At 42.0% G+C, this 27,266-nt stretch overlaps 2 protein-coding genes across 3 annotated transcripts in view; one reads left to right on the forward strand and one right to left on the reverse strand.

Annotated features, from left to right (window-relative positions):
- Positions 1-27,266, forward strand: part of LOC139588964 (transcriptional regulatory protein AlgP-like) — a 296,504-nt gene that overhangs the window by 61,225 nt on the left and 208,013 nt on the right. The window lies entirely within an intron of this gene.
- Positions 11,973-17,109, reverse strand: CTSL (cathepsin L). 2 transcript variants are annotated; one of them, XM_071424813.1, is made up of 8 exons: positions 16,975-17,109; positions 16,489-16,624; positions 16,026-16,148; positions 15,776-15,931; positions 15,373-15,597; positions 13,608-13,776; positions 13,201-13,318; positions 11,973-12,380 (listed from the first exon to the last, which is right to left on the reverse strand). In XM_071424813.1, the coding sequence occupies exons 2-8, from the start codon at positions 16,612-16,614 to the stop codon at positions 12,281-12,283; spliced, it is 1,017 nt and encodes a 338-aa protein (XP_071280914.1). In that variant the 5' UTR covers positions 16,615-16,624; positions 16,975-17,109; the 3' UTR covers positions 11,973-12,280. The 2 variants fall into 2 exon arrangements, with proteins under 2 accessions (XP_071280914.1, XP_071280913.1); XM_071424812.1 differs by having other exon boundaries at positions 16,945-17,082.

Raw genomic sequence — 27,266 nt, forward strand, 5'->3', positions numbered from 1 at the left:
GGGATGAGATGACGAAGACTAAGGCCCCCTTGGCATTGAATCTGGTAAGGGCAACTGAAAGGGCTTCTACAAGTACATCAGCAGCAAAAGGAAGATTGGGAAAATGTGGGGCCACTGCTGAATCGGATGGGTGTCCTGGTGATGGAAAACACAGAGAAGGCAGAATTACTGAATGCCTTCTTTGTCTCAGTTTTTACTGGCGAGGCCAGCCCTGAAGAGTCCCAGACTTCAGAGTCAAGAGAGGAAGGCTGGAGAAAGGAAGACTTCACCCTGATCACAGAGGGTTGGGTTAGAGATCAGCTAGAGAGACTTAACACCCATAAATCCATGGGCTCTGATGGGATGCACCCATGGGAGCCCAGGGAGCTGGCAGATGTTGATAAGCCAACCTCCATTACCTGTGCAAAAGCATGGAGAGCAGAAAAGGTGCCCAATGACTGGAGCAAAGTCAACATTACTGCCATCTCCAAAAGGACAAGAAGGAGGACCTGGGAAGGTACATCCTGTCAGCCCCACCTCCATACCTGAAAAGGGAATGGAACAGCCCATTCTGGAGGTCATGCCAGGCAGGTAGAGGACAATAAGGTCATTGGGAGTAGTCACCATAGATTCAGCAAGGGGAACTCATGCTTTACCACTCTGATAAACTTCTGCGGTGGCATGGCAGGATGGGTCAGTGAGGGGAGAGCAGTGATGTTGTCTGCCTTGACTTCAGCAAGGCTTTTGGCACTGCTTCCCATAACATCCTGGCAGGTAAGCTCAGGAAATGTGGGTTAGAGGAATGGATGGTGAGGTGGATGGAGAACTGGCTGAAGGGCAGAGGTCAGTGGGTCATGACCAGCAGAACAGAATCCACCTGGACACCAACAGCCAGTGACATTCTCAGGGATCAATACTGGAACCAGTCTTGTTCAACTTGTTTATTGATGACCCAGATGAAGGGATAGAATGTACCCTCAGCAAGTTTGCTGATGGCACTAAACTGAGGGAGTGGTGATCCACCTGAAGGCTCTGCTGCCATTCTGTGGGACCTTGCTAGGCTGGAGAGCTGGGCAGAGAGAAACTTAATGAGCTCCACAAGGGCAGGTGTTGGGTCCTGCACCTGGGCAGGAACAGCCCCAAGTGCCAGCACAGGCCAGGGGTTGTCCCTCCAGAGCAGCTCTGTGGAGAAGGACCTGGGACTCCTGGTGGATCACAAGCCATCCATGAGCTGACAGTGCCCCTATGGTCAGGAGGGCCAAGGGTATCCTGGGGTGCATCAGAAAGAGCACGGCCAGAAGGTCGAGGGAGTTGTGCCTCTACTCAGCCCTGGTGAGGCTGGATCTGGAGTGCTGTGTCCAGTTCTGGGCTCCTCAGTAAAAGACAGACAAGGAGCTACTGGAGAGGGTCCAGCAGAGGGTAACAAAGATAATTTGGTGTCTGGAGCATCTCTCTTATGAGGAGAGACTGCAGGAACTGAGCCTGTTTAGTCTGGAGAAGAAAACACTGAGAGGCGATCTCATAAACACATATAAGTATCTCAAAGATGGGTGCCAAGAGGATGGTGCCAGACTTTTTTCAGTGCTGCCCAGTGACTGGACAAGGACCAATGGCCATAAACTAAAACACAGGAAATTCCACCTCAGCATGAGGAGGAATTTCTTTACACTGAGGGTGACAGAGCACTGGACCATGTTGTCCAGGAGTCCTCCTCTGTGAAGACATTAAAAATCAATTTGAACAGGTTCCTGTGTAACTTGCTGTAGCTGACTGTGCCTTGGACAGGGGATTTGACTGAATGATCTCCAGGGGTCCCTTCCTCCCCTAATGATTCTGACACTTCTAGGCTCCTATAGCCATCCATGCTCTAGGTTTTCTGGTGCTAGATCTCTTGACACTGCCTAAAGAGATCAGAAATCCACTGTGAAACTAGCAGTCATTGACCAATGAGAGCAAAAATTATCAATTAAAAGAAATGTGTGATTACATTAAATGATAAGGATGTGAAAACTGGGTTTTAGGTCACTTTAAGTATTAGACCCTTCTATCTAACCCCCTTTATAACTCTCCTGTCTCATTATATGAACTTTTTTTACTCCTTGATGTAAACAGCTCCTGCACCCTCTTCTCATTTTCACCCCTGATCCACACCCTCCCACTGTGCTGATACAAAACTTTATTAAGAACATTCTGTGAATTACATTAGGACATAGAGAGGAGTTAAGAAGACTCCTGCCAAGAAAATCCAAGTTATTTTTTAACTTACAAATGAGTTTTAATATTTCTAAAGAAGACGCAGGCTGAAGAAAAGCAGACAGAAAATTATTCAGGATGAGTATTTACCCTTAGTTATTGCTATCACAGGGGTGAGGATGTGATTTCAGTGCTGCTTCAGGTATCAAAGCACTCTTCATTCAGGTGTTTATCTGACACTTTTTAAAGCTGTGACAACTGCCGAGGATCAGCAAGTACAGCGTGTACTTGTTTATTCTGTTCCTCATCACGTGCTTCCCAAAGCTCTGCTATCAGCAGCAGAACACAAACAACACTTAAATCCTGGAGACTGAAGAGGAAGCAGGAAAAAAAAGATGGTTTAGGTAATAATAAAATCTTTTTACTGCATGATGGAATTGTGCACCCTGATTATGGAAACTAATAAATCAATTTTCCTGTGGGAAAAAATGTGCACAGATTACATATACATAATATTTTTTTAGACACACATACATATATAGTAATTCTTTCTCTCTCTCTCTCTCTCTCTCTCTCTCTCTCTCTCGGAGCTCTATGTAGATACACAAAGAGATATTGATGTCACTAATTTATCGAGGAATTCCACTGCATTTTTTAAGTTGGAAACCTAAAGCCAAGTTTAATGTGAGGCCAGTCTAAGTAAGCTATCAATACTAGTTTTACATCAGAAGGATCACTGTTAACTTGGTCCTGTCCCCAGGGGCCAGGAGAGATGATAAGGCAAGAACAGAGATGTGGCATTCCTCAGCGTAACCACAGGACCTCTAAAAACCACCACTGAGGGACATGCTGAAAGTTTGTTTTGCAGCGGGTGCACCCAGTCTAGTGGCTAAGATCTGTGTTCCTGCTGGCAGGATGTATACACCTGCACACTGCAACGTGTCAGTCATTCAGTGCCCTACTTACTGTCACCCAACTTGTCTCCATTGAAGTATAGTTACACAGAAAAGTTTGGATCTAATCCCAGCTGCTATTTTCCCCACATTTGGGGTTTTTTCCTCAGTTTGCACCAAAAGCACATGATACTGAAGGGGCTAATGCTCTGACTAATAACTGCTGTTTAGGGGCTGCTGACACATAAATGAAAATTCTCCTAGTTTGTGGGCTGCTGGGTGGCTGGTGCTTACAAAGAGATCCATATCTGCTCTGTATAAACAACCCATACAAACCTCAAATGCAGATTAAGAAAGCAGCTACTTTATTCAGTGTGAACAGTGGATATTCTTTGCTGGAGTCCTGCTTTGATCTACCTAACCTACTTAAGTACTTGTATGTATTCTGCTACGTAAAACCCTGCAAGCACACCCCTCAGAAAGTCCTTCTCAAAGGCTCAGGGTGAGTTTTAAAGCTTCCCTCAGCAGTGTGAGACTAGTTCAGACCATTTCTGCAGAGCTCTCTTACACTATCTGTGGGGTGAGGGGACACCACCTACAAAGCCCTTGCAACACCAGGCCACAACTTCCTTCCATGGCCTCCCATCATGGTTTTGCAAGGTATCTGAGGGCTGCTGAGAAAGTAGAGCAGATTTTTTTTTTTTTAAAGAATCAGAGACTATTTAGTGGTTGGACTGGTGTGAAAGGGGACACACCACAAGCTGCCATCAAGGCTGCTGAGAGAAGCAGGCAGTGTTCATGATGAAGATGTTGTGACTGCCTCCAGATGCAGAAGCCAGCAATACTTGATATTATTCTTAGATACTCATCAGCGTGATACAAAATTGAAAATACATGGAAACGCCAAGTAAGACACATGTGAGCTAAATACTAGTTCACATATGTGCCTTTTTATCAGTATTTAATAGCTTCTCAGCATAAAATTATATATGAATAAATCAGTGCTCATTTGGCTTCCTATTAGTTTTGGAGAAAGATGCAGAAATTATACTACTTGTACTGTGCCATATACATATATATATATATATATATATACATACACACACATACATATATACATGTGACTGCTGTTAAAGCACTGGTTGTCAAACTTGTTGCCAAAATTAATTCTTCTTTACAATTATTGGGAACTTTGCACCTATTTCAGAAGTAAAATAAAGGCAAAATACCTAAACCTAGCGGCGTCCAATAACACAAGTAAACCAGTCCACCACCAGTCTCTAGTAAATGAGCAGTTGTTCACAAATCACTTTGACTGGAAACTGAGTTAGCGTGAGCAGCCAGCCGCGGAGAGGTGGCCTTGTGACTGCAATCATAAGATGGGGGATCAGAGAACAGGTTGGGGCTGGCAGGCTTCCCACCAGTCCCGTGGCACCCTGGCTGCCTGCGCTGCTGCCCTGCCAGCCCAGCACGCCGAGGAGCTGACCCTGGACACTCTGCAGCAGGACCTCACCCACCCCTGAGAAGGCAAGGCAGCTGAAATGCAGTCTTTGAAATGTAGGATCAAATGTGTGTCTGAACGTTTGTTGATACTTTATTCTGTTTTCAAGAAAACACAAACACACATGGGGTGTTTTGCTGGTTTTTTAATAAAGCCAACTCATATTTCTGGAAAAGTCAGGCAAGTTTTATTAATTTATAAAATGCCAGCTATTTAGAGACAGAGAACAAGTAAGAGCTTTTAGCTTACATGGATTATACCACACAGACTCATTGTGAGAAAAGGGGGTGTGGTGCCCATGGAAGAGAAGAGGTTTAATAAGAGGAAATATTATAAAGTCAGTAACTTCTGTGGGACTGCAAAGGTAAAAGTATCTATTTTCCAGAGACATCCAGGGCCCAAAAGTGGGAATAGCAGAGAGTAAATGAACATTGAGACAGAGGATCTGCACACAGTTACCCAAAAGTACAGAACACCTGAAGTTTTGATGAGATATTCCCTACCACTCAGGCTTCATGTCATCACAGACAGCTTTCACAAACCCTATGTATCACTACCAAAAACACCTTTGGTTTTTGTTCCTAGCTTTCTGCAAATACCACAAAGATGTGGTCTGAGAAAACACAAAACCAAAAACCTCAAACTAAGCATGTGATCTGATTCAAGTGATTTTAATTAATCTATGAAGTATTAAAATTAATTAACTAATTTTAATACTTCATAGAGATAGGATTTTCCACTGCAATCTGCCCTGGGGAGGTTTCTTTCATCCGATGCAATGATTTGCATCGTGGCTTTGCAAGACTTTGTTCATCAGGAGCCCAGCAACCTGTTTTCTGCTAGCAGCTTTTGTAGTTTTGACCACTGCACTCAGTAAAGGCAGTTTGGTGAGCCAGCTTGCAGAGGGTGTTGGCCAAGAGAGCTGTATACTCCCACGATAATAAACAAGAATTTGGCCTAAGAATTGTTGTCAGCTGCTGAGCAGATCACCCAGTGAATATTTTATCACTTTTGAAGGGAACACTGAAGGAGATAATGCGCCCGCTCAATTACTGGGTCAGTTGTGCTGATGCTGAACGTGCGTGGCCAGCCTAACCCCGGCCCGGGCATGACCATTCCCGGTATCTCATGGATTCAGCAGACGCTCCAATGCACCCTCGGCACATGGCCGGGGGAAAAAAAAAAAGGTCAGCTTCACTCCACGCCCAGCTGCTGCCACACTGGCCCTGTCATCGTGTGCTCTGAGGAGCACAGCCCTGAGACACCGTACCAGGTGACACACCATCTGTCCTTTGCCCTTTCGATCGCCAGGTTTCCTGTTTTGTCTCTGCGTGGACAATTTTCTCCCTCTTTTAACAACACAGCATGATTTATTATTCTGGCACAGAAAGAGACAAAGGAGACTGCTCAAACAAAAGCAGGGAGGATAAGTGGAAAGAGCCATGCAGACAAATGTAGATCTGAAATTTTAACTCAGCAGAACAACGCTGAGAATGTGGATGTTTACTTTTAGCTCTTTTTAAGATATGCTGGGAGAAAACAAAGCCAAAGGGGGAGGCTAGCCTTCTTGCAAATCCACACCCACAGCTGCTAATCAGTTGCCTGCCCTCTGGCAGGCGGCCTCACTGCTTTTGGCCTTCTTCCTCTCCCACTTTCCAGTGCTGTGTCAGTTTAGATTAAAAATTCAGCGTGGAGGGAGTTTCTTTTGCTCTTGGTTTGCAGAATTACTTACAAAAAGGGGCTATAAAGTTCGTTGAAATGTCTGGAAATAGTGCTACAGAAATACCTTTTGAAAAGTATTCCTGATGGGCACCCTGTGTACACAAGGTTTGTTTCTGAAATGCTCTATTACATTGTGAGAGAAATGTGACAGAAATGCTCATAACAGCACTGAAGCAGAAAACACAGGTTCTCTCCAATTCTTCCCATGACTAGCAAGCAACAAATAGCAAAAAGGCAGCAGGATTTATTCTTAACCTTTGCACAAGGCATTGGAATTTCTATATAAACAGAGAGAGATACAAGAGAAATCTCCAAAAGCCTATGCAATTTTACAACACAGTTGATGTTTCCAGTATATATTTCCTGTTCCAAAAAAACCCAGCTGTCAGTCTGTGCTTCATGCTTGACTGAGGAAAGCAATACTGCTAAACATGCTGAGCAGAAGGAATGTTAAGATGGCTATTGAGAAGAACTTGCATTTACAATTCTAGCATTGTTGTGCTAATATGGTAAAAGATTGTGCTATGTGGTTTTATTTTTGGCAAGTTTGACTGGAGGCTTTATTGGGGTTTTTTGTTTTGGTGTTTTTGGGGTTTTTTTGTTGCTGTTTTTGTTTCTGGTTTGTTTTGTTTTTTTGTTTTACTGTATCTAGCAAAAATGGGCACCTGCACACACAGCAATGAACTGGTTTAAGAGTTCTGTGGGCAGTCCTAGTGTTTTTGTGCCTTGTTACCAGCAGCATAAACTGATATATTACAAAGATATGCTTAGAAGTACCCTTTGTGGGAAAAAACACCTGACTTGGCAGCTCTGAAGCCATGGCATTTAACCTTCAGTTTTAAGCAAAATCAAGCATGTTCCAAGACATCCTACAACCTTAAGGGGTTCTCAACATCCCATTTCAGCATCAACTTCTCAGACACCCTAAGCCAGTTTGACCATCTAGTAGCCCAGTGTTTATTTTAAACAGTTCTGTGTCATGGCATGCATGCTGTGCAGGAAGGTTTCATCAATAATTTAAAAAAAAAAAAAAAAAGCTCTTACTCTACAGAACATTAGAGTATTTCCATGGCATTTAGTAGCATGTAGTTTCTGAGACTACAGTTTTTCCTAGTAGAGGCAGGAACTAGCGGGCCCTCAGTGGCACCCCAGGGGAGCACACCTAAACCATTCTCACCTCCAGAGAACACACAATGGTACAGACAAAGAACTTTGAAAGACAAAGTTAATTCCAGGTGAATGTCCTAAGTGTCACTAAGCATATGAACAACACAAGGCTGGAAAATCATCTCTTCCTTGCTGAGCTCTCAGACCACAGGATTAGAGAAACCTAGAGCCACCCTTAACCAGAACAGCCTTCTTAAGGTGGGAGGGAGGGGAATAGCTCACTCTCCGCTCCATCTCTTACCACTTCTTCCCAAACCTGGACTGCAGAAGGTACCAGGTATCAGCACTGCAGCACCACACCTGAGAACATAACAGTGTTACTTCTACAATGTGCTTCCCAGCATTCATTTTATTGGGAAAGTCTAACAGGTTTCACTCAGAAGTATGTTTTGGATCTTCTAGAGGTGGTGAGAACCATCAGTGAACAAAACAAGGAAGAAACATTGTAAAAAAAGAATCCAGTAATTATTTTGCAAATGGCCATCACCTCGGTTTCTTTGCTCCTTTGCCTACAGAGGTTGGCAGCAGCTCTTCAGCAGAAAACAGGCAGGATAGAAACAAAGTGTTGCAGAAATCGTATCTTAAGGCCACTGGACAATAAATCTTTGCACAACTGAGCTTTAAAAAAACCCAAAACAGCCACTTGTGTTTATGAACACAAATGAAGGTGGCATCTTCTGAAACTCCTTATCTATCTAAACTAATCAATCCATGGATCAGGTCTCCACCCTGTGGCCAACTCTCCTTCTCCCCCAAACTAAATTCCTGGTTGGGCTCCCTGTTTTCAAAAGAGCCTTGTTAACACTTAAGTTCAGTTTTATGAATTGTGAATGAAATTTTGCTTTTGATTTTAGCCTTTCTTCCAAATGCTTTAGGTGCCCCTGCACTTACCCAAAATTTCACTTATGATTTGATAAAACTGTGATTAGCACATAAGATAATAAAATCCCCATTACTGATTTAAACAATTATTTCTTCAAAACAGTGTATTAGTTGAGTCAGCATTTCGTGCTATGACTTCCCAGCAAAAAGACTGAAGAGCATTGGATGGACCGGAAGTAAAAATAGATGCTGAGTCTGTCGTATATCTTGGTAAAGTTCAAAGAGAGCTAGAAAGCAGAAACATGGGGTTTAAGTTATGACAGCCTTCAGGCTGTGCTCAATTCTTCGGTTAATAGCCAGAAACTGCTGTCAATCTCTAATATGCCAAAACTGATTAGCTGGCATTAAGCTTAGGTCATATATGACATATTTGTTATTTTATCAAGGTTAAGGAGCAAATGCTGCATAACTAATATTCAGAAGCTCATTTTGGGGTTTTTTTGAAGTGGATATTCTCATTTTCCTGTGTGTCTGGTTGTCTCAGAATTGGTTTTGGAGTGCTGTTATGCAGGTCAACAGTGTATCTTTCATTATAGAAAACCTTCAATAATACAATTAATCATGTTTGCCTTTTCTGCAAGTTTTTGACTGCATGAAATTATAAGTATTTTTTTACCATAGTTCTTCAAAGCATATTCTGCTTGTGTAGCAGAATAATAAAATTATTTGTTTTGCTGTCAATGTTTGGAAATTGATTTAACTTTAGCAAAGCTGAAAACCAATCACATTAAAAAAATACCCCTAAAATTCTGTTCTACTCAGCAGTCACAGATAGTATGAAAAATTGAGTGCTCTTAAGGGAAAATAGTTTCCTACATGACAGTTAAAATTAATTTCTCACTAGACTCTAAATGATAAGAACTTCATGTGTAAGCAAAATAATTTAATTTCATCATTTTCTTTGCCTCAAGAATACACGCCTTTAAAAGCTCAGATTCAGTGAGGGATAAAATACAACAAGCAGAGAAGAGAAACTGCTAAGAGACCTTTAGAACAAGAACAGTCTAAGAAGCATCAGCACATGAAAACCAAATGCAGAACTTTTTTTCCTTCCCAAATTCCAATTTAAAAAGTGTATTTTCACAATTAAGATGCTAGCAAACAAGGACTGCAAAGGTTTATCACTGTACAGAACTGCAGTCTAGGATGCAATGGTGCCCAGCTCGTGCATTTCAATAGGTGTAAGACCCCACTAACAACAGTAGCTGTAATTTAGACAGGACCCGAACCAGGTATAGATAGGATTTTTTACTGATAATAAAGCGTGAACTAGTATATCTTTTACTGATAATACATGTGCACTAGAATATTTCAAACTTACTCATTTTTTAACAAATGCAGCTTCAGCTATCAGGAACATATAACCAGTGGAAGCTTTCGAGAGAAAACACTTGATTAGTAATCAAGAGCTTTAACTACCACAGCTTTCTGTGGAGCAACTCTGGAGCTTTCCATGACCACACATAATGTGCATTTGCTGTATCTTCCCAAAGGAAGAATGCTGAACAGAGACAACACTTCCCCCACTGGAACATATACCACTATGGAATAATTTGCTACTATACTATAGTATTTCTGAAGTAAATAAAACAGCTTTGCCAAAGATAAGGGCACTGCAATGGAATCACAAAACCAGATTCAATATTGTTCTTGAAATGTGCTCTTTATATTCCTAAGGGGAAAAAACTTACACAAACTGACTGCAACTTATACAAAAATTTTAGTCTTTATGGCGTCATGTAAGGCAATTCTGGGTGAAGCTGTTACTTCAGGTTGTATAAATACTGAGTTATCTACATGACCTGACTTACCCTGTCCCCTTCCTTATTATTCACTCTCAGGAGGATGTTCAGCCAGAAGAGTCAGCAAGTTTTAATCCACACAAATAACTGCATTATCACATTTTTTCTAAAAAAGTCAAAGGCTGATGGCTGTTTTCTGAACTACATGCCCATTCAAGTGCAGATACTTTAGAAAGTTATTTCCTTTTCATTTCCCATCTGGTCATAAAAAAATACCTTGTTTTCCCAGCAATTTTTTTGAACCCTGGATTTTGCAACCAAACACCTTTCCCTGTTGCCCCTTTTCTCCCTTTTTTTAGCAGTTCAAGTCCCAGCAGGCTTTTTACTGGTCTCACTTCTGTTCTAGCCAATAAAGAAAACACAAAGCATGAAGCACTACCAGGCTCACAGTAACATCAGCTTCCAGGATTAGAAAGTGTTAGGAGAGACAAGTGTCAGTCCATTCCCAGTTCTGGCAGCAAGAATGAAAATAATTTTCTGCATAAGGAGCTTATATAGTCACGTCTCTGCCAGCCTTTTGCTCCTGGCTGTCATTCTGAATGTACAGACCATTGCCATTTCCTTCTGAGTATCAGCCCTTAGAGGACCACCTAGTGAGCTCCATAATACTTACTCCATAGCTTCCACAAGCAGTGTGGATGCTTTCCATAACTAGCTTAGCAAGTCAACTTAATAGCTAAGTTCTAACCAGTATTTCTGCTCTGTGGCTTGTTATATAGCCACTGGGCTGAGTGAGGCTCTTCCTTTAAAAAAAACAACAAAGCAAACTTGTCAGGAAATTCAGGTTGAAAGAATTCATCTACAAGCAGCACATGAACAACTCACAATTATTATTATGGATAACTCACCTTGTTTTTATCTTTAAAAGAGTTTATTAAATGCAACTTAAAGACTTACATTATCAACAATAAGGAAATTACCCATCCATAAGTTCTGGTCTAAGTGTTCCCTTGTGTGCATGGCTATCAGCTTCTGAAACTTGTGCACAAAAACCTATGGGTCCATGAACTCAGTGCTTGTGCTAGTTATACTACAGAACTACACCTCCTTTGCCCAAGAGCAAGAGTTGATGTCAATACCCAAAAGCCAAGCCAAGCCTTCTCCCCTTACTGTTTTTGGTATTTACCATCCTCTGCAGGAGGTACCCAAACCTGGCTACTGGCACCTGGCTAAACCACACCTGAACAGTAGTATGCAATAGCTAATGCTCATGTTTGCACTGATACCTGCAGAGAGAAAGACATATAGGGCTCTGTGTGAATCACCTCAGTTAAGTCAGCCAGCAAGTATACAGGTAACAAAGCAGCCCACTGTCACTTTCCATAGGGAAATAACTTCCCCCTTATCTCCTTTCCTTCTCCATCTGAAGCTGGTACAGGGGGAAGACAATTATCTAGTGTCCTACATATCTCTAGAAACAAGCCCTCTGAAGAGCCCAGGAGTGTTTTGGGTGCTCCTGCTATAACGCTCAAAAGGACATAACTGCACAAGCTACACAAATGTGCTGCTTTTGAGGCACCATTAAGAAAATTAACAGAATTAAAAGCTAAGTGAAGATCAGCTGCTGCATACAGAAGATGACAAGACTGAAGATCTCTGCTATGAGACACTAGGAACCAGGGATATTTTTCCACTTCCCATTTTAAATAAATCTGTGTGATGAATTCTACATTCTTTTTTGTAACAACTACTAGCCATTCCCAGATAGGGCTGCATTTTAGTGACCAATGGAGAGAGAGGTACACACATATAGACTCTACCTAAAAGTACGATTTAGGATGCCTATTTGACAAAAGTCCCAAGTAGAAAAGAAGACCAAAATGTCAAGTCATATGTATGTAGTGGAATTTAAGTATTTATTTAAAAAGTAAACCTTTGGACACATTGCAATTAAAAAAAAAAAAGGAAAAATACAAGGAATCTATTGGATTAAGCAGTCAAAAGCTAGCAATATTACAAGCTGTTTACATACCAACATTTACATTAATTTAAACAAGTGGCATGTCACCAACATGTAAAATATACTTCAAGAGTTTTAAAAATCAAGTTGAGTTTTGAAAGACACAAGGCTACCACATGCGAACATGGGTTTGGTCATTCAGTTTAAATCCCCTCTTGTACTGAAATGTTCAGTCTTCAAATTATACTAATGGATAACTAGCAGCTGTTGCTATTCCACAGTGGTTCTTCCTGTCCTTGGCCATGTAGATATATCCTTTGTCACCCCACTTCTCACCCCAGCTGAAAACAAAAGCAAAGGGCTTGTTTATATATTCAGAAGTTACTTATTTACTGCCTTTCCCTATAAGTCTTTAAAACTGAAAACTGCTGCCTCCCACATTGTGGAGAAAATCCAAGATAGCTGCAGCCAAAAACTTAAGTGTTTTCCAACAATTAAAAGCATCCCAGGAGGCATCCTGAGTCCACAGGACTGAAGAATGTAGTCATTCTCTCACGAGGTAGTCACATTGATGTGCAAACCTTGACTACAGGTGCCTGAAGCTCAGACACTGCTCCCAGGCAATTTAAGGGAAGTCAAAGGCTGCAAACAGCATTTGAGGGTGGTGCCCCAGTAATGCTGAGAACATGAGACAAGCTCATGTGATGTGCCCTTCGGCATTAATTTATTTTCCCTCCAACCTAGGAGGTAATGTAATTTTTGAAGTTCAAATGTCATCCTATTTCACAGAAGTGACCAGCACTCTGCTTCCATAAAAGAATCCATTACACCCCCACAAGCAGGCTTCTTCCTGCTCCCCTCTGGTCCACTGCTTTATTATCTACTAGGTTCACAGGCTGTTTCAGCACTGAGCTCCCTTAAATTAACTGAACAAGCAGAATAAGATGGCTGCTTTGGGCTTACTTTATTAGGCTGCCAGCAGCATGAGATTGTATGGCATGACAAATGGTAAAATCAATCTGAAAACAATCTCCAGATTTCCCACATACAGATTTTAATTACTGTTATGTCTCCACCTCTCCCCTTACAAGTGACAAACTTCCTTTTATTCTCCCCCCAAACTTCCTTTTATTCTCCCCAGACACATGACACAGACCTTACCTGTTCTTAACAATCCAGTATTTCTTCCCATCTACATCTTCCCCCTCAAAGCCATAACCTACTACCAGAACACCATGGTCCAAGTCTTCACTGCTGCAGTCTGGTTCATAGTAGATACCTGCAAAGTATTCACTCATGAGTAAAATCATCTGTACAAAACCCTTATCCCTCACAAGAAGCTTTGTGTATTTCGACTCCAACATTGCACAGCTCCTTGAAACTGAGGGACAAGTAGACACATATACAAGAGAAATACATGTGGGAAAAAACATGACCTAGAATTAAAATGACTTCTGAATTATCACACCTGGCTTTTCTTTTGCCTATTTAACTGCAGGGTAATAAATACTGAGTAATTAAAAAAACCCCAGTTATGTGGAAAAATGTAATTAATTACAAATCCCCACCTGATTGATAGAACTGAAATGAAGAATGGCCTGCATCAATAGCAACAGACACTGGACCCACAGCTGCAACTGCTTTCATGAGAGCTCTTTCGTGTCCTTGAGGGATGTCAACAAAGCCAGTGTCATTAGCAGCATTGTATTCTGCCTTGTAGCGACAGTCTTCATCATCCTAAGTAGAGAAAGCTGTAGTTATTACACAGGTTTCCATTTAACACAGAGGTGAGCACAGAACTACCATACATTGTGTGACTTTGCTGCTTTGAGACCATGGGACTGAAGAGGATCCAATTGCTTAAGCAGCACTTTGCAAGGATAACAGGGAATACAGCAGAATTGCTTCTGAGCTTCTCAAAAGTACAGAAAAGTAAATGACAGCGGGGCCCAAAAAGTCCCCACCAACTTGCTGAGAGTTGCAGAGGGCCATCACATTCTGGAACACTGCCCTCTTTGGTTGGCAGGACAAGTATCTTTACAGGAAGGAAAGAAGCCCAGAATGCATTAATGGGCAATGGAAGAAAGCCAAGTATTCATTAATTACAAAGCAATCCAGAAACTGCTCATCGAGCAAGCACTTAAAATCCACAATTTTAACATGTCATAGTTCAAAAAGCTGTACAGAATAATTTGAAAGTTAGGAATTTCTGTTACATGACCTTACATACAACAGCTGGGGGTGGTATTGGTGGTATTTGTGGTATTTCTAGTAGAGTGCTGTTTTTGGTTTTATTAGGTGGGGGGGGGGGATTGTTGTTTTTTTTTTTCCTTTGATTTTTAAAGTGAAGCCTGAACTGCTGATGTCATGTACATTTACAGCAGGAGAGAGGAGAGGCCTAGTTTGGAAGTCAGGTCATGTGAAACTGAAACAGATTCAAGCACGCACATCCTTGCCTTATCTGCACTGTAGGTTAGTACCAAAATTGTTTCCCCAACTAAATGAACACAGACTATAGCTCAGTTGCTTACTTTCCATACTCAGCAAGTTGGGCACTTCCTATAATCAACTGATCTCTACAACAGCCAAGATTATGAAAGAGTTGAGATTACAGGGACACAGGTGAACAGGAACTCAGATACCATGTTGCTCACAACAAACAGTATTGCTATTGCCCAGACAACACAAAACAAGCTGAAAGAAAAGATCCTCTATAGTGAGCAGAACTCTTAAAAGGTGAAAATCACAAACTACTGGCTCTCAAGTGATACCACAACTGACTACTGCTCTTTCATCCTCTTGTATCTGTTTAACATTACAGGGATTTTAAAAGCCTGTCCATTATCTCCATTTATGCACACTTAGTCCAGAAACAGAACTCAAGGCATTAACAACTGTTGTTAAAAATCCAATTGACACTAGCCACAAGAATTAGGTGGTCTATAGGTAGCAACTCTGTAATAGGTCAGTTATAGGAATATGAATTACTGTCCTACCACTAAGTAGCACTGTTGACAAGGGCTGGGTTCTTAGTTTGGTGTGGCAACCAAGATAAGGCATGATAGAAGGGGAGCAACAAGGGGGAGGAACAAGAATACTTGCTCCAGTTTTTCTAACTGGTCTGTCAAGATTTTGACCTCAAGGACCAGTGCAGTATGTGATTCCTACTGGGGCTAGCAGTCATGCTAGTTCTCTTAGCAAAGACACAATAGGAATTACAGATGCACTGATCTCTACAGACATTTTCCTTTCTAGGTATTTGAGTTTCCCAACACAACTTTTTCCACACAGAAAACATCACACCTGCAACACAAGTTCAGCTATTCCACTTACCTTTGCAGTGTATGGATAGGATTCCTCTGAATCAATTCCCCCATTATCCTGTATGTATTGGAAAGCCTGGTCCATGAGACCACCATTACAGCCTTGATTCCCCTCAGGGCGAGAGCAGTCCACCAGATTCTGTTCACTCAGTGAAACAAGTTTGCCAGTTTTTCTGAAGTGCTGCCCTTCAAGAGCTCCTGTTGTGCTGAAAGCCCAGCAAGAGCCACATTGACCCTGAAGTATAAAGTGAAATCATAAGTTACAAACCTAGACAGTTACAAAATAGTGCTCAGTTTAGTAAGCTTGTACCAGACACCATCAAACAGGTACAGTGTTTTTCCCCTATGAAAGTGGATGTAGCATTCAGGAAACTGGACCTATAACTGGTTAGAAATTCACCATCAGATAGTACCTGGTCTTTAACTGGAGTTACATATCCCTTCTCTCGCCAATCTACTGATCGTGGTGCTTCCAGGAAGTTGGGTTCAAGAAACTGGGATCCTCTGTATTTTCTTTCTGACTTCTTGTGTACATAACCATTCATGAGCTGTCTGAACTCCTCAGTTGTCTGAAAAACAAATCAATATATGCAGTCACTATCTACTGCTGTATCTATTACACACCATTGCTAAGAACTGTACATTACATGTCTCTACACATACCATGTCGCCAAACTGATTCATTCCCAACTTGTAGCTGTGTTTTCCTAATGCATGATCCAGATTATGGATTTCAATCATTTTCAGATTCTTCTCCCACACCACTCTCCTCCAGCCTTCCTCTCTCTAAAGGGGACAAAAAACCAGCGTACTTTAAGAAGACATTTCAAACCAAGTTTGCTTGCACAACAAGCTTTCTAAGGCTCATAATACCCGGCAAATGTACACTACTCGAATAGGAAACGTGAACGGTGTTAAGCGGTGATCTTTTTGCCGCCCTCATAAGACAAACAACGAGTAGAGTGCAGCTGAGTCAATACACAAACACAGGAAAGGGACCTGGGAAGAGAAGGATTATGCTTCCCAAGCCCTGCCCATAGCCGGCGTTGTAACAAAGCAGACATGACTCAGCTGGTGGGGCCCAGCTCCGTGCGCTCGGCGCTTGCCCAGCTCGCCGGGGGCTCACCTCATGATAGTCCTTCTTGTGCCACGACTTCCACAGCTGCCAGTGGTCGTCCAGCTCAGGGTCCAGCCTCGGCGCGCCGAGAACCACGCCCAAGCAGAGGCACAGCGTGGTCAGGAACGGGTTCATGCTGGCCGATCTGCCAAGGACGGAGGAAAGCGGTCAGGCAGGGCGCCCTGAGCGCGGGGGATGCCAGACCCGAGGCGGCCCGCGCGTCCTCCGCCAGCGGTGGGCCGGAGCCGAGCACTGGCCGCTCTGGCCGCCCTGCCTGTAAACAAGCCCGGGCGGTAGGGCCGGGACGCGGAGCGCGCAGTCGGCAGCCTCCCGAGGAAGCGGCTGGAATGGCGGCTCCTTCCCGGCAGGAACCGCCCCGCTGCAGGACAAGGACGCGATCGAGACCGGCCCTCTCCACGCACCCGCACCCGCACCCGCACCCCGCATCCCGCATCCCCCGCTCACCACGCTCGAGGGTCTCCGCTGCTCTCCTACCTCCTCTGCCCGGCAACACTCGGCCTCTGCCGCCCCTCTTATCCCGGCCGCGGCCGTGCCCGCCCCGCCGCGCCCATTGGCGGCCGGGCCGGGCAGGGCCGGGCCGCGCCTCCCGCCGGGCGGAGGCGGGGCGGGTCTTCCGAGGCTGTCCCGCATCACCCCCGGGACGGGGCCGGGAGCGCCCGGGGGCGATGCGGGGCCTCCCTGGGGGCCCTCCCTAGCGCCGGAGCCGCTAGGTTGGGCAATGTTTGTCCAAGAATTTACTCCGAGCGCTGTCGGGCCGGAGATAGTGGCAGCACGCTGGTGGAATTTAACCCGGAGGGCCTTGACGTGGGCAGCTGGCAGAACGAAGGGAAAACTAAGACTGGGGGCAAAGAGACATGCATGGCGGGTGTGGGCAGCCCCGGCGCCGTCCGTGCGCTCCGGTGCGGGCTCCTGCTCGGTCAGGCTGCTGCGGCGCTGCCGTGCTGCCCCGGCGGGCTCTGGCCGTGGGTGCCCCCGCAGCCCCAGCCCGCTCCTCCCGGCGGGGACAGCCGCTGCCTCTGCACATCCGCCACAGGTTCAGTAGAGCACAGCCGGCAGGGACATGTCCATGAGGCTGGCACCAGGCAAAGTATCCCCCCGCACTGGGTGCAGCAGCATGGCGGTGATACTGCTGCCAGAAACATTTCCAGGAAAGTCCTTTTATTCCGCCTTGTTTTAGTATCTGAAAATTGCTTTGGTGGGTATTTTGTTTTGGTGTTTTGGTATTTTGGTTTTGGTTTGGTTTGGTTTTTGTTTGTTTGTTTTCCTTTTTTATTTGTTCTGCTTCTGGACCGAAGTTTGGTAAAAGGTATTTTAACACCAGTGGTGGCTAGTGTTTATGTGCATAACATTCAGTAATACCTACTGGAAAACACTGTGACATCAAGAGTTGATGCACAGATGAGATACTAGTGGGATGGACTTGGTGTTCATGTAAGCAGTAGTAGACAAACTTTGATTTTTAACAGGGAACTTGTCTACAGCAGTGGAATAAGTGCAGATTGTGTGAGGTTTACCCTTAAATCCTTGTAGAGACAGCATTGCTGATGCCTTTAGCTTATAAACTTTAGAACATATAGTTAGTGTAAAAATCAGGGTTTGCACACTGTTACGCAACAGTGAAAAGGAAGAAATCATATGATACATACTTCTCACTTTCTTGATGTCTTAAGACACACAGTGTATTGCTAAAACGAGCAATGCATGTTTCTTTACCCAGATAATCTCAGGAGCATTCTTTGGCCTAAGTAAACTTGACAGACCGAAATACATACAGATATACTGAAGGAGTTGTCTTGTCTTTTTAAAGTACTTGTGCAAGTCCTTTATGCATTTGTATCTTTCCACCATAAAACTTTTCACTTCATAATCAATTCACATTTAAATACCTCAAAAGAGTTAGATATATCATCTAGTTCAGTTAACTTATAAAAGGGATTTTTTTTTTCTTGAGTTTTGGGGTTTTTTTGTGATGTGTGGCATTTGAAAATATTTTACTTAACGGGTTTTTGCTGATATTTTTTTTTGGCAATTGGATTTCTCAGTCCTGTTTAAGTTAGCTTTGTTTATGCAATTGTATCTAGTATTGCCTGAGCATTGAAAGACTGCAAGTACATTATCAATGAACTATGGACGAGAAGTTTTTTTTCTTAAAGGACAAGATGTTTAGCTGGCATGACAGGAGGTAATGTCTAAATTACAGAAGGTCTTGCACCATAAGTCACATGTCTGCTGTTCCATAATGTGCCCTGAGATGCACGAAGACAGACTGATGCTTTTCTAGATGATATGAGGTCTTGTCTCTTTGGGGAAGTTACTGTGCAGTCAGCTAACATATGACACCACTGTACTATTCTCTCCTCCTGAACACTCTTGGTGCACGTACACATGCACACGCACACACACAGGAGTCAAATACTATTTTAATATGAAGATAAATTCACCCTACCAGTTTATTTACTGTACATAGGGAAATCTTAGCTGAGAATTTGTTGAAGTCCTTGAAGGAGACAGGAATACTTTCACCTTCAGCATGTTGACTTAGGCTTAAGTGTTGTGGGGATACATCAGTTCCCTAGATATTTTGCTAAGGACATTTGAGAGCCCAGGTGGAAAAATGTGAGCATATGCAAGGGAAATCAGCCCAGCAACCGCCATGGTCAGAATTTGGTCATCACAAGAGTGGCCATTTAGAAACCTGTGATAGGAAGCTGAACTAGGACCACCTCCAACTCCTGGATGCACATTTCATCTCTGAGAATTTTATTATAATGCATCAACATGAACGCTGACAGTCACGTTGCAGCAGCTGTTCATTATTTCAGGCAAGGTAAAAACACTGTGTTACACAGCTACTAGGCATCCCTCTGTTACTGTCCCTGCTGCTCCTACCTGTGCACCACGATGTGTTCACAAGCCAAACTGTAAGCCCCGTGGGGTGATGGTCTGCTGAAGTGAACAGAGGGCCAGTGGCAGCAGTTACAGGTAATAACTGGGCAGATACTGATAGAAATAATTTTCCATCTAACTGTGCAGCTGTGTGACAGTATGCTGCAGTCACACCAGCTGTAGCAGCCTTTGCTATATTGTAAACCTCTGTGCAGGGACTGAGCAATGCACCCCTTCTATGTTAGCAGAGAGAAGGGGTGAAATCAAGAGTTCCTTCAGTTCCTCTGCTTAAAAGCTCAGCTGAAGCCTTCCAGTCCAGAGATATAGCTAGCCATGCTAATCACAGTAGTCAGCGATGTGTCTGCAATAATCTAAAGATCAAAACTTGGAAGGAAGACATTTGTCCATTACTTTAAATCTCTCAATTTCAGAGGATAACTTTCCAAATTGTTTTTTTTAAAAACCCCAGCTTTTGAGGAACTCTACATATGCACAACTCCAAGTATTTTGCCAAAGCCATACCACTCTTCTAAGAGGCAGAAACAACACCTTTTAATAACTAGTCATGTCACCATTGCAACAGCCAAAATGTTTGCCAACTCCACTGCAGCTATCAGGCCCTACAAGTTACCAGATAACAGAGTCTATACATTTCTAAATAGTGCCAAGAACTTGCATTGCAGTATGTTGCCCCTGAAGCTGAAGGAGTCAATTCAGCATTGAATCTCCAGGGACAGATCTAATCAACCTGAGATGTGCTGCTGCAGTTTTGAAGTGTGGTTGGTACTGCACAAGTTGCTGCATCACATGCGTGCAGCACAATGCTCTCTTGCCCTTTGGAACCAATCTACTTATTTGAATCCAGGACTTTAGAAACTTTTTTGGGACTTTTAAATCCTTGCCTTCATTCTCCTGGTAAAAATACACAGAGGAGGGGGCCCAATCTGCATCTGCCAGAAGACAGCTCAGCAATCAGAAAAGCTCAGCTCCTTTGTAATGGCAATTGACTTACCAAGCTACAGGAGGCTGGCAATATGTGAAAACCATCTGAGCAACGTAAGCAGAATAAGCTATGTCACACTCAACTGTGACAGGACTGTGTGAACAAGCAGTTCCCCTAGACCAGCAATCTCAAGATAACTCATGATCTTTACTGAAGTAAAAGCAAGTGGCTTGTTTGCATTCTATTTTATCTGAATAGCAAAGGTAGGACATTTATTTTATTGAGTCAAAGCGCTAGAGATCTCAATTACTATTGAGACTAAATTCAGGATTTTTGTTCCTGAAATAAAAATATTGAACTGGCTAACTTAAAAAGCTATGCATGTGAACATGTTTCTTTATACAAATATTAAAGTCCTCTAGCTTACAATTTAGTTTCTGTCATTTCACTATATTACACTATGGCTTAAGAATAGATTTCTCCAGGAGTATGGTCTCAGTCAAGATGTATTTCAGTGTTTTGTAGTCTAAAATGCAAATTACTTTATTTCATAGCAGGCTTTTACTGACCAGCTTCCATTAGATGTTACCTAAACAAAACAAAACAACAAACAAACAAAAAAGAAAATAAAAACAAATTTAAAAATTCATATGTACTTCTGTTTACCCAAAAATTGATCCAGTTTAGAAAATCAGAGTTGCATTGCAGAGAACACTGTGCTGATTTTACATCCCAGAGTCTGATTTGTGTGTAAGAAATTCCAGTCATATTTGTCTTTAGGAAAATGAAACTTTAAAAAATACAGGCCAACTTTCTTTTCCAAAAAATAATCATGATTTTCTTCTACCTTATAGTAAATGTTCTTCTTGTAGGAAATAAAGCATTGTAAGTTTCCAAAATCAGAGTGACTGCTTCAGAAAGCTGGGAGGATGTGAGAAAACAGTTTCAGAAGGGATATCCCTATGTCCTTGCTTTAATAGTTACTATTAGTGGTACATTCAGAAAAGTTTTAGGAACTGCAGATATTTTTTTACCTAAAAGGTAACCATGATTGAGCATGCCTGGGAAAAAGGCTACCAAATAAACATGGATGTTTCTCCTCTTCGGTGCAGTTCCATGAAAATAACCAACTTTCTCCTCCAGCCTAGACATTCCTCACCACAGATCTGAGGTGGCTCCTGAGTTTATAATGTCCCTCTGGGATTAACAACATTTGTTCATAAGTAGCCTCTTAAGAATCTTTGTTTTGGATTCTCCCTAGTAAAATACAAGATTCTCCCTAGTAAAATACAAGATTCAAACTGCTTCAGCTGGAGCATAATGAGGTTAGTTGCATCATTATTAGGTTAGAAAAGGAAGCGTCATTTGCTTCAAGGGAACCCAGATAGAGTTCTGTGAGTGTTCTGAAGACCTGGGAGATGGCTGAGGAGCAGTGACACAATCCTTCTGAACTTCTTTGTTTCCAGTGGTCTTGTGATCTATCAGAATCACCATTTCCTCACCCAAGTGCTAGATAAGAAACCACATTCCAGCTTCTCTGCTGGGCCACAAGACAGAGACGACTTCGTTTGCATCTCAATGTCTCACCCAGTCACAGGAGTTGGGAGATGATGCAAGGGATTGCTTGCCTTGCAAGAAATACCGGGTGGGGGTCCTCCATTACTTCAGGCTTAGGGTTTCTCATAAGCAATATTCTATTTCTGTGAGGTTTTTTGATGAAGGTATTTTTTGTATGTGTGGGGGGGAAAAGGAGCTCTTTTGTTCTCCTTTTTCTTTTACCTTTTTTTTTTTATAGAGGTTAAATACTGAGTTAGAAGTCAGCTTTGAAGCTTTGACCATTGTGTAACTCACATGCTTAAAATTCTAAACTTTGATTGATTCCTGATTCATTACTCAATGTCTCTTCCTCATTTCTGGCAGGTGGTAATTTCTGTGTTTTGTGTTCTGTATTTTGGGAGATTTGAAAGCTAACTGGGGGGAAATAGTGGGAGTTTGCAAGGAAGTATTGTCATGAATTGTTGATATAGAAGTTTACAAATCTAGAATAATTTTCACATTCTATTGATGTTTGTCTAAAATTTAAAGGTAATTGGTGTTTTTTCCTCCTTATACTAAAAAGGAGATTTTAAAAAATTTCTCAGAAGTATTTACCACTTCCTGACTCTCCTAATTTAAACTTTTACTCTAACAAGTTGGAAGTTGTAAATCCAGTCAGTATTGTAAGATTCCTCTGACCAAGATCATTTTTTACTGCCCATCAGTACTCTACAGATCACAGTGAAAGCATTTGAACAGATTTCAAAGAAAGTGTGGGTAGGATTTCACATACTATTTAATATTTGAAATCACGTTTTGGTTTAATGATCCAACATTTCTATTTTGAGATGGAAACAATAATAAAGTTCAGAGAAGTATAAATCTTTCAGTGTTTGATTATGATGTTTGTGCTTCTGCAAACCATTGTAAACAGCTGCACAGCACGAAAGACAAATCTGTCTCTTGGAGCTGTAGTGTCTAAAGTACAAGCTGACATGCTGGAAAGTATTTCCCATGATAAGGTTAGAGACTGTGAGTGAGGTGAGGAATTATTTTTAAACTTAAAAGTTACAGGCTGGGCTTCATTAACAGATCATGTGAGAGAAGGTTAAACAAAAGCTGCTTGCAGAAGAGCAGAGAGGCTATTGAAACAATCGAATACGGGTCTAAAGTTTGTTTTCCTGAAAATCAGGTAAGAGCAAAATGACTGCATGTGCTTTTGTGGTAAGAGCAGTGGTGACTCACACCTGCTGTTATTTCTGCTTTACAAACAGAAAGACTGAGGAAAGAAGAAGCAGTAATGTGCAGCTGTGGCCACTGAAATCAAATTAATGACTATGAACAAATCTCTATAGGCTCTTCAATACCACGATTAGCCATGGTAAATTGTAATGCATCACATCTCTTCTCCTATTTCTGCTAGTCAAGATAAGTGCCAGGGTTTCCTAGTTTGGGGAATACGTGTGATATAAATGAGTGAAATGTGCATTGCCTTGTCAGTCTCTGAAATTCAGTTGAAGCATTGTCAGCCCATTGATCCTCAGGATGCTGGTAATTGCTGCCAAAATTACATTATAATTTCAAATATTTTAATAAGTTCTTAATCACTGTGGCAGAGACACTACACCAGGTCTTTTGTAGAACTTTTGTGGCCACCAAGGACTTTCTTGATTTGAATCTTTGCACTATCAGTAGAGCAGAATTTCTTTTGATCTCTCCTTTGGTCAGCCTTAGCCCGTGATGCATCCTAAATATATTCCACAAGCTTCAGGACAGCACAGCAGAAGGCAAATGACTTCTGCACTGGTTGTTCATTTGCCACTGAAAGTGAGTGTGTGCAAGAGGACATTCATCTGGATATGAGGTGAAGCTGATTTAGTTAGTGGCCAGCATGAAACAAGATACTGTAGGAAAGTCACATCACAGCAGTGTCTGGATGGCTCCACGACAAGGCCATACATAGTGCAGCAGCTGCAGAGCTGAGGGTTGAACACTGCTTCTCAAACTTGTCTCACGAGCAGCTATATATAAGCTTATGCAATTTCCTCTTGCTCCATATGGAAACATCCACAGGGATTTTACTAGACCTTGCCCTTGGGCTTGCAGAAGAGCACAGTGAGTGACTGACAGAGTATTCATAGAATCACTTCTCATCCTTGTCACCAGAGTCTTCCTCTGCTCTTATAGCAGGCTATCGCGTAGTGGGTGTGCATTACCAGAAAAGTGGGCTGACCTGGAGTGGTCGTGATGGTGCCTACAGTAGCTTACAGCTGTGCTGGCCTGTCTAATATTGGGGCCTGCTCAAGCCAAGCCTCACTATTCACATTACAATGTACTCTACCTGCAAATTCCACCCTCCCTAAGCTCTATTGCTCAAAGTCAGACTTGGTTATTAGCTAAGTAAGCTGTTTTACACACTGGCCTGCAAACAACTCATTACTGACCATATCCATGATCTAATGCAAAAAATTTGGCCTTTGCTCATAGCTGGAAAGGTTATGATGAAACCCCTTTGTTCAGACTCTGTCCCAGTGCTGTGTAGCTGGGTTGCCTTCTGCTCTCTGGCCCCCTGATAGTGGTCCCAAGCTCTCCCATTTGCATGAAGGGCAGACACTTGAGCATACACTGCAATCCCCGTTTCCTCTCTCCCAGCTGACTTTTTTTAAGGACTTTGTTTTTGGCTAAACAAGTAACTGCTCAAAACAGAGGCTGTGTTTAGGGGTATTTCCAGTCTGCTCCAGCTACCATGTCTGTTAACAAAAGCTTTCCTTGGTGCAGGTTTCAGTGCAAATTTTCAGAGGCCCTCAATCCTGACACTTGGATCTGGAACTAGGTCCATTCACAAGCTGTCTGCAAAAGGTTAATCCCCAAATACTATGATAAAGAGAGACATAGAGGAAGGAAGGGTGAAAGAAAGTGAAGAAATACACAAAAGAATCAACACACTAGCAATCTAGAGTTTACCTAAAACACCCTTAATATTGTGACCATTTTGATTTTATGAACAATGGCAAATATTAATGTAATTATAAAAAAATTATTAATTTTTTTTTTCCCCCTAACAAATAAGCATGAATTTTGTACTTTTTTTTTTTTTTCACACAGTATTACTACATTAGCAATATTACTACATTAGCTGGACATCCACTCTAAATAGTCTTACATTATAACAAGGCAAGGACACCCCCTTCATACTGGCACAGCTATCTTCTTTCTGGGTGTCATGAAAAAATGTATCCAGAACTCATATTTGAGATCACACACATTATATCATCTGTTGTTCAATAGACTGAGTTTGTACTGTCCTAAACCATTCATGGATTGTAAATTAAAATTCCTAGAAAGAAGGTTTAGTTATTAATGGAAAAATATACTTCAGTCATGTTCTGTATTTAGTGTACAATAATAATTTCAATTAAAATGGTCCATCATAAATGGAGCATAGAAATGTCTCCCCTTGAAGCAGTACTTAAAACTAAAACAACAGCAATCAAATAATCAAATACTGGATGAGACTCAGTTGAGTTGTCTAGTAAGATTTCTAATACCATATAGAAAGCTATTTTCTCTTCTTCTTTACTTCTCACTGAAAGAAAAGCCAAGCAGAAGTGGCAAAGTCCAGCTGGGACAAGCCTATACTTCTTCCTGTATTTGGCCACATTTAAGAACTACATTGTCTATTGCCCAGTATGCAAGTCTTCAGTTGCCTTGTTTGTCTGAAGGGGACTGGAGACATTAAATCAAAGAGTCATCAAAAAAAGTCTTTCAGAGAAGTATAAATCTTCAGTGTTTGATTATGATGTTTGTGCTTCTGCAAACAATTGTAAATAGTTTAGAAAATTTTGACTCAGACAACTGTCTGGCTTTTCTTGTTAGCTTTCAAACTGGAATTGATATGAACATATTTTTAAATGATACCAGAATGTCTAGCGTGGATATGTCTACATGTTTTCGCTCTGGCTGTAACATGCCCTTTTCACCTGGACTCAAGGAGAATTTTGTGTCTGTCTGATGATCCTGTATGAACCCAGTGCCACAGAGGTTGTTTGCTCCTCCTGCAGTAACCTCAGTGAGGCAGAAGTCCATCTCCTCAGCCCCGAGCCCCTCTGCCGCCAGTGGTCTTTCTCCTAATCTTCCCTCAGATGACTGAGATTGTGTGCTGATAGCTCCTGACGCAGAGTGAAAATGAAGACAAAGGACAGAGTTGCTAGAAGTGACTGATAGTTGGCTTAAGCAGAATATGTGTGATTTTTTAATATTTCCCCTGACTTTTCCACCCATCAAGTCAGCTCATAGTCCATTTTAGGGCTCTTTAATGCCTCAAATTCTTCAAAATAACAATAGCAAAAATAAGCTCTTCCCCCCCTGTCCCCAAGCTTTATCACCAAGCCCATTCACTCTGTCGAATTTGATTTCATTAAGTGTTAGCCTTACCTTATCACTCACTATCCTTTGAGAAAAGCAGAGGTCAGCAGCCACCCTAGATATTGTGATAATGCACATTGTGTGGTTTTGGCTAGATCTTGACTGAAGATAATCAAAGCAAAATAAAAAAGAGATGAAAAAACACCTCACTCTATTGGTATCACTACTAAAAGCAATATTTTGCATTGATTAAATTTCTCTTCCACGAACATTAACTAAAAATACTTTGTTAACCAAGACCTGTGAGGGAGTAGGGGATCAAGCCTGAAAATAATTCAGGACTAGTTCTCTATAAGGCCTCCACACAGCTGTCAGAACTTGTTTCTACATATTTTCCTAGGTAGAGCCTGGTTGCAGAAACAAATTTTCTGGGCTGACAAATCAGCATATGTGTTGCTGCAGTACTGGCCAAACTTTAGTGGAAGAAGATGAAACCCAAAATTTGATTTTAATTTTTTTAAAGGTGAATTGCTATGTTTTGTTTGCTATGTTTGATATGTTTAAGTATGTTTAACAAGGGCTTGAAGCATTTTTTATGCAAAACACTGGAAAGAAAATAAAAAATTCATCTACTGCATTTGTGATTCGGTTCAGCTCAGATGTAGTTCCTAAATTCACTACAGACATGGCCCAGTGAGGTCTTGGCTGCCCTTTTGCTGTTCTCTTCCTCAAGCAGAGAAATCCAAGAGTATACTGTTCTCACATACTGGAGCACAGGTACAGTCACAGCCAGCGAATGTAGCAAAGGTACATTCTCAGCTGTAGGGTGCAGTGAGTTTTTTTTATAATACTGTAGATACTAGGGCTGTGGGTAGCTCTTTATGAATACTAAGCAAGGGAGATATGAAGGAACAGTTTTATCCTCAGGTCCCTGGACAACCTTATCCTTACGTTCAGTTATGTACTTGCAATTGTGTATATGCATAATTCATTTGCTTGTTGCCTGTTTTCTCTGTATTTCCATTTTGTTCCTCTC

This window comes from Agelaius tricolor, unplaced genomic scaffold, assembly GCF_023055355.1.
Source record: "Agelaius tricolor isolate 1412-34295 unplaced genomic scaffold, bAgeTri1.0.p SCAF_4, whole genome shotgun sequence".
Lineage (NCBI taxonomy): Eukaryota > Metazoa > Chordata > Aves > Passeriformes > Icteridae > Agelaius > Agelaius tricolor.